The following is a 7,885-nucleotide window of genomic DNA, read 5'->3' as shown; positions in this document are numbered from 1 at the left end:
GATTTTTTTTTCATAATTAATTTATGTAAATTTACACTTGTATTTTTATCAAATTTTTATCAAAATTAATTTATTTTTATTATAATTTTTTCTTTATAAATACATATTATATATATTAATAAAAATTAGAAAATTTAAGAATTTCACATAAGACATTTTCAGCATTTTCATATACATAATATAATTTTCTATATACTTACTAAAATATTCTAATTTTATATTAAAAATTATAATAAAGTTTGGAAATATTATACACTTAGATATTAAGTATAGATACATAGCTAATAATAATTATTAATTATTTAGATAATATTACAAAATATTTGGAAATGTTGCTTTAAATAATAACATTTTTTTATTTAAATTTTCTTTAAAATTAAAATAAAACATAATAAAAGCACTATACACAGTTTTCATAATAAGATTTTAGTACAAATTTCAGTTAAAAATTAATTTGATTCCAAGTCCCAAAAAATTGAGTTTTCACCATCAAAAATGATAGAAAATACATTATTCCTGAGACAATAATTTATATTTTATTGACTGTGACGTGATGAACTTGATGGTGAACCAAATAATAACTGTGATTGTTCAGTTGACATTTGATATGGTAAAATCTCTAAATCATTTGGCATTTGTAATTGTCGTTGATTTAAAGAATGTTGTTGTTGCTGTTGTTGTTGTTGTTGATGTTCTTGTTGATCTTGCATAGATCCTGGTATATTTAAATTAGTTATATGTGGATTTGATACAGTTGATAATTGCATATAAGAAATCATTTCATTTTCTTGTGATGATAATTGATTACTCATCATAGGATCCATTTGTGGTTGTTGTTGTTGCTGTTGTTGTTGTGACTGTTGTGACTGTTGAGATTGTGAATGTTGATTTGATATTTGCTGTTCAATAGTTGATTGATGATCAGAACCGATTGACATTGAACCAGCTGCTGATGATGATGATATATCATGTTGAGAACTAGGATGTACAGAATGTATATTACTATGTTGATGTCGTTGCATTACTTGCGATGCTGTTTGTTGCATTTGATGATCAGATAAAGAAGATGCAGAACTACGATTCATCCCTTGTGGCTGCTGTTGCTGTTGTGTATGTTGTTGTTGCTGATGATGTTGTTGTGATTGTGATGAAGAGGCATTTGTAAATGTGACAGGACTTTCAACTATTTGTGGAAGTAATCCATATCTAGCCATTAATAATTGTTCTGAAACTCTTCGAAGTTCCTCTTGCTGTTGGACTATTAATTTTTGAAGCTCTTCGTGTTTTCGTTGTAGTTGATCTTGAACATGAGATTGATTTGGAGTCATTACCATACCAGATGGTAACATGTCAGTATTCACCTAAAAAAAAGTTTTTGCTCTGTTAAATTTTTTCATTCAAAAGAAAAATAAGAATATTTAATTCATACTGGTAAAGGTGATAAGACTGCACTTGGTGCTGGAGCAAAAGCAGGAGCTATCACAGGTTGTACTGGTATGGCGGTAAGATATTGTTGAGGTTCAATAAATGTTTGTCCCATTACTGTTGAAGTGGGTATAGGACTTAAGCCTTGTTGTAGCTGCATAGGATGCGGAGAATAACTTGCTTGCATAGGATGATGCATCATTGTTGCTGCAGCTAAGTGATGTTGCTGAAGCTGCTGTTGCTGCTGTTGTTGATGCTGTTGTTGCTGCTGTTGCTGTTGCAACAACATTTTCTGATGTGTTTGACTATGCTGCCTTATTCGAGATCGCTAAAAATTAAAATTCATTTTAAAAAAAATTTCATAGTTTCGTTATTTGATTTCAATAACAAAGTTCATACCGAACTATATTGCGTTACAGCCGAAGTTCGACTTGATGGTGAATCTGCGGACATTGAAGTAGAATCTGAACCATTCCCGTGACATACTGAATGTCTGGAACGACTTTTAGCACTTGAGGAGCTTCCAACATTACTTGAAAATTTTGAAGTTCTAGAATTTCTTGTCCATTTTGCGACAGGAGCCGGCGAGTTTGATGTTACTGACATATCTGATCCATCGGGATTTGAATCTTTAATTTGTTGGGTAATACTTGACGTTGTTTGCGGTCCTGAACATGAATTTCGCATTTGCTTCATTACATCAGCATGACTAACAACACGATGTGTACATACTACGAATTCTGGTTTTGAATTCCACTGATGGTAAGTGATATAGAATCGTGTTTGTAACCATATCCATTGTTGACCTTTTGTTAAAAATCTATAGTAACAAGATTTTCCTTCACCCTTTTGCATTACTAAAATCAAATATTATAAGAAGAAAATATATTAAATTATTAAATTATAAAAATCTCGCTGCAAAAATTTTTATAACACTTACATGCTTCGTGACATAAAATCACCTTTTCTAGGTCATCAAAATGATAATAATCATATCCAGAAGTACCTAGTACTTCAAATGGCAAGTAACCGATAATTGGAGGTGCTCGATGATCTAAAAATAAAAATTTCCATTCCAAACTGTGCCGTGAAGTAAATTCACTCTTCGTTGAATCTACAATTGACATTTCTCTAATTAATTGTGGAGTCTGTATTCTCCCCGTTCCAACAAATATAAGTCTTGTATCTTGGTCCACCGGATAACAGGTTCGAGTATTAGTTAACATATTGTCTAAATCTACATCACTCCCTAAAATTGAGAAAAAAAATATATAAAATTCGATTTCATTTTAAAGAATTTCTTTTAAATTTCAAAATATTCGATAAGGTATAACTATTGAATTCATCTAATTATTCACTTACTAAAATATCCGACAAATTGTACTAATTCATAAGAAACTTCTTCACGATAGTCTAATCCACCGCGTTTCAAATGGCATGAAAAATTTACTTGGTTTTCAGTTGTAAGTTGGCCCCCTTGTAATGGATCTATAACAGGAACTGGATTTAATAGGATATTATAAAGTTGAGAATGATCTTCTTCATAGGTTAGATCATAAATCGTTGAACTTAATAAATCACTCTGAAATTAAAAGACAAAATATGTAAGTTTCATAATAAAATAATAAATTTATCTTTTTGTCAATTTATGGGATTTAATTCTTACAGGCAAATGTCCTAATAATGACGTTATACTCTCAGATGCATAAAATATTCTACCATTAGATGAAAATACTATTATAAAACCATCAAGAGCTTCCAATATTAAATGCGTAAATTCCTCATTTGATAAAAATGATGGCTTCCAGTCTTCTTGAATTTCATGTACACGTGATCGTACAGCGATTTCTATAAATTAGAAAGACCCATAATTATTATCAAGTTTATCTTAATTTAAATGAAAACAAGTAAAATTTTATTAAATGAATAAGTATAATAAATTAAATGAAAACAAGTGACGTACCATTATGATGTTTCAAAAATGCAATTGTCGATTTAAGGACAGTTGATTTATCCATTTTACGATTTGATGATGAAACCATTGAACTGAGTTCGTTAACCAAAAGGTTAAATTGATCACGGCGCTTTTTCTCGCTAAGATTACGTGATTTTCTGAAAAAAATAAAATAAAACTTTTTACTATAGAATTTCATTGATAAAATTATGGTTACATAATTAGGTAAATTTTTATTTGATTATGTGTTAAAATATTTGAAAATTCAAGAAAAGATAATTAGGTTAAAAAAAAAAAGGGAAAGAACAAGATAGTGCAGCAGAATGACTGCTTGAAAAATTTAATTCGTATTTTGAAATACGTCACACAAATTTCCCATTACAAATAAAATTTTCCACATTGCAAACAAACATCAGTCCCTAAAAATCTATAACAAATTTTGTATAACCATCATAGTTGACAAAACGTCATATAAAAAGTTGGTTTTCAAATAAAGTAGTTGTCATTAATTATTTAACTAGTCATACTATCCTTTGCAGCGGTTAATTAAATTTCAAACTGCTGCAGTACTCGAAATAATATTTTTATAGTTCACTGAACTTACACACAAATAAATAAGTTCATCCTAATACAGCACAGAAAATTGTATAAAAATTTTCTTTAAATTTTTAAAGGAAATTTCCAGAATTTCCAATTTTTAAATTGTACCCATTAAAATTTAAGAAAGCACCTATTTAAAAATTAATTTCCATTAAAAAAGAAATGGTAAGAAAATCACACCCAGAAAAATATTTTACGTACGATAATTAATTCAAAAAAATTCTTCTTTTTTTCAATTCTTTTGTGTGAATGTTATTAAAAATTGTGACACACGTCTACGCATATTATTAGAAAAAAAATCAATCTTCATATCTCTACCTACAAAACCTTGGGAATGATTTAAATTCATTGTTAGATGCACAGAAGTCTTACACATAAGCTTTATATGAATGTTTTTTTTTTTGTTTTTTTTTTACATTTCGATTTTTTTGCTTTCAATTTTAAAAACAATTAAAAAAAATTAAAGAACTCATACCCCCGGAAACCTTCCAATCAAAATAATAATAAAAATCTAGATATTTCGACAAATAATCTAGATTCAAAAGGAAAAAAAGGGAAAAAGAAAGTAAATTGGAGTAGAAATTGTTGTAGAAAATACGAGAATTTATTAAAGAAAATTTAAATTCTTAAAAAAAAATATTTCGATGAATCTTAATTATTTGCTTTAATTTTTTATTATTCAAGGATAATTATGCATTATTAAAAATCTGATGTATACGTAACAAAACCGATCAAACTGCCGATCAGTTAAAGTGTACATCATAAATATTATAGTACAGTATGATTTTCCTTAAATTATTTCATTACGAGACTTATCCTCTAAAATTATACAAAATTACGAGACTAATCCTCTAGATGAGCTCTTTAAAAACATACATAATTTCATTTATATATATTGCTGATTACGACGGAAATCAGAATAGGTCAAACTTAAAAATTCAAATTATGTTCTTGAAACACAAAGCAACTAATTAACCAGACACAAATACACAATAAAAAATATAGAAAATATTTGAAAAGCAATGTTATATCATATATGAACAATAAGGCTTTCGTATCCGTTTTAAATCAAACAAGCTGTTATATCTTATTGTCAAATGTAATGACCAGTGATGTGTCTGCCGATAAAATTTTAATTAGGAAATATGCTACTTTACAAGTCACGAATTTGAAATTTTTCATTTCTTTAATTTAAAGGAAAGCGCCTACCGGCTATCTATAATTAAATAAGTTTAAAATTTAATTGAAACCTAATTATTAAAAACTCTTTTATTTAAAAATGCTGTTTCTCACGCAGAATGTTTCGCCTAAGGTGGCAAATAATTTCAGGGATGATTCTTTGATCAATTTCTAACAAAAAATTATACAGGTGGAGAGTACAGTTATACTCGTTTTCGACCTACAACCTGCTAAAAGAAAAAGATATCTACCAAATTTTTCCTGCTTTTAAATAAATCCTTATTAACTTCGGAAATGAGCAACATAGAAAAACTATCGGAAGAAAATTTATAAAATCTGCCTTTTCCTCTTATTTTCAAAACATATCTAACACGTTTTGTCGGCAAAACTATGAGATATAGAAGAAAATGTTATATTGGTTAAAGTTTAGCTCTCATTGTATAGCGGCATTGTCTAAAGCAAAAACAAAAAAATAAAACAAATTTCGAATTTTTCAAAAAAAAAAATAAAAAAAAAAAATAATTTTAACTTTGACGAGCTTTATTCCGAAAACAATGGCTCAAATCAAATTTATTGTAAGATCGAAAATAAAGAGCAATCAATCGCATGTAAAACCTGTCTCGAATGGTTATTCTATGTCGCACGGTTCCAAAGTTATAACCATGTATTTATATGCAGAAAAAATCTGGTACCGTTCTGGTACCGTTTTTTTTTCAATACGCTGTAACTCGAAAACGAGTATATGTGCACCCTTCTCCCACTATACACTTTTTTACTAAAAAATTGATAAAAGAATCATTTGTCACCTTATACGAAACACTCTATATAAATTCATTTTAATCGGTATATAATACTTTATTAATTAGAAAAATTTAGATCTACTTTAATTGCTCATGATTCATTGAATCAACCCTAACTATGCATGTATATACATTTAATTATTAAAAAAATTTTTAAATTACTTTATTACCCTTTTAGTGAATACAAATTTTATTTAGTCAATTTGTTTTACAGACAAACTCACTTCAATTTCTTTGTATATCTCTTATATGTAAATCTATACATAAATTATATTTTATAATACCTATAGTCAAAATATTAATACTAATTATTTAAGATTATAAAATATAAATCAAAAATAAGATGAATTAAAAATTAAATAAATTGAATTTTCTCTTACCTTTTTGTATCATCTTTGTCATCAGTGTCATCGTCCATTTTGATTAAATTTAATATATTTCCTCTTTTTTTTTTCTATTTTTTTTTAAATAACAATATTATAATATATGTATATATATTAATAGGTGTATGCAACAAGTTTACTTATGTATCCTTTATAATCCTTTAATGCAACACATGCATATACCTATGTAACTATGTATATATCACTATATATATTTCAAGGAAATTGAATTTCTTTTTTTGAATATTTTAAAGTATTTTATTCATTAAATTTTTTTTTTTCAATATTTTATCAAAAATATTTTTTTTCTTAAATAGCTTGTTTTTTTAAAAATATTTTATAAATATTAATAATTAAATCACAAATTTGTTTATTTTTTTTTTGAAATTCCTTAAATTTATTAAAATTTCATTCACTTCTTTTGTATATCCTTGGAAAAATATTTCTGAAACATTTACAGAAAAAAAAAATCAATTTTATTATGAATTTTTCTTTTTTTAATATTCTCTAAAGAAAATTTTAATATTTTTCTTTATTTTCTCTATATTAATTTTTCAATAAATAATTAAAATATTTTTAATTTTTTAAGAGCAAAAATATATTTACTGCTATACAATGGCGGTAAAACAAAATTTCAATCAAATAACATTTTTATTCATCATCAGTGTCAAATTTTTAATGTCATTAATTCAATATGATTTTGATTTCGTTACACAGACTATACTGCTTATATTTTTATATATAAATATTCATTTTATTTCTTAAATACCTTGTATATAAAGGTAATAAATAATACATATATTTTCTTATAAATTAAATTAAAATTGCGTAATGTTTAATAGCGCAAACGCACTTTAAAACGTCAAATAAGACAATAAAAATATAAAAACCTTTCAAATACAATAAAATAAAAAATAAAAAAAAAATTCTTATAATTGTTGTTGTTGTAATTGTAATTTATACTTTATTATTACATATTTGCTTTTTTTTTTTTTAATTCTTGAATGAAATTTATACATAGTATGTATATTATATATTCCACAGGTGATATATAAGAAAAGGTAAACAAAATTTAGATGACGCTTTGATAAAAGAAGCAGGGAAATTTCACATTAATATGTAAGTGAAAAAGGAAATTTATTATTATTTTTTAACATTATTGTTTGTTTGTCTATATTCACATGCTTTTAATTATTAATATTTTTATAATTAATTGGTGTATCCTTGCAATCATTTTACTTTTAAAATGTATAAGCAAAAAAATATATGTGGTACCGTATTGCCTCTATGCCATTTCGTGATGACACTTTTAAATTTATTTAATGTACGGTATTAATTATTATTTTTGCCCATGTATAGAATACCCATATTAATAAAAGAAGAAAAAATAGAGTTGACCATGTCAATTCTGTTATACTTATATGCAAATATTTGAGTTACGTTTAAAAACTGTACATTTTATAATTTCCGAGACACGACTAAAATAATTTTTGGACTACAAGCAAATTTTAATGTAATATCGGCCTCATGATCGCACTCATTTA

At 26.1% G+C, this 7,885-nt stretch overlaps 1 protein-coding gene across 1 annotated transcript; it reads right to left on the bottom strand.

Annotated features, from left to right (window-relative positions):
• Positions 1–246: 246 nt before the first annotated feature.
• On the bottom strand, positions 247–6,776 carry LOC129611596 (circadian locomoter output cycles protein kaput). The gene is made up of 8 exons (XM_055524807.1): positions 6,339–6,776; positions 3,389–3,537; positions 3,092–3,273; positions 2,788–3,007; positions 2,366–2,674; positions 1,825–2,282; positions 1,430–1,753; positions 247–1,361 (listed from the first exon to the last, which is right to left on the bottom strand). Exons 1-8 carry the CDS (start codon positions 6,374–6,376, stop codon positions 537–539), a joined length of 2,505 nt encoding a protein of 834 aa, XP_055380782.1. The 5' UTR covers positions 6,377–6,776; the 3' UTR covers positions 247–536.
• Between the last annotated feature and the right edge of the window lie 1,109 nt (positions 6,777–7,885).

The sequence above is a fragment of the Condylostylus longicornis genome, unplaced genomic scaffold (assembly GCF_029603195.1).
Source record: "Condylostylus longicornis isolate FDR11 unplaced genomic scaffold, ASM2960319v2 ptg000053l, whole genome shotgun sequence".
Taxonomy (NCBI): Eukaryota; Metazoa; Arthropoda; class Insecta; order Diptera; family Dolichopodidae; genus Condylostylus; species Condylostylus longicornis.
Note: the sequence above shows the minus strand (reverse complement) of the source record. Positions and strands in the feature narration are given on the sequence as shown.

Coding starts and splice junctions, on each gene's coding strand:
- LOC129611596 (XM_055524807.1), bottom strand. CDS start 6,376: ATGGACGATGACACTGATGACAAAGATGATACAAAAAG. Junction 3,274..3,388: donor ATTTTTGAAACATCATAATG/GTACGTCACTTG, acceptor TCTAATTTATAG/AAATCGCTGTACGATCACGT. Junction 1,754..1,824: donor CTGTAACGCAATATAGTTCG/GTATGAACTTTG, acceptor TTTAATTTTTAG/CGATCTCGAATAAGGCAGCA.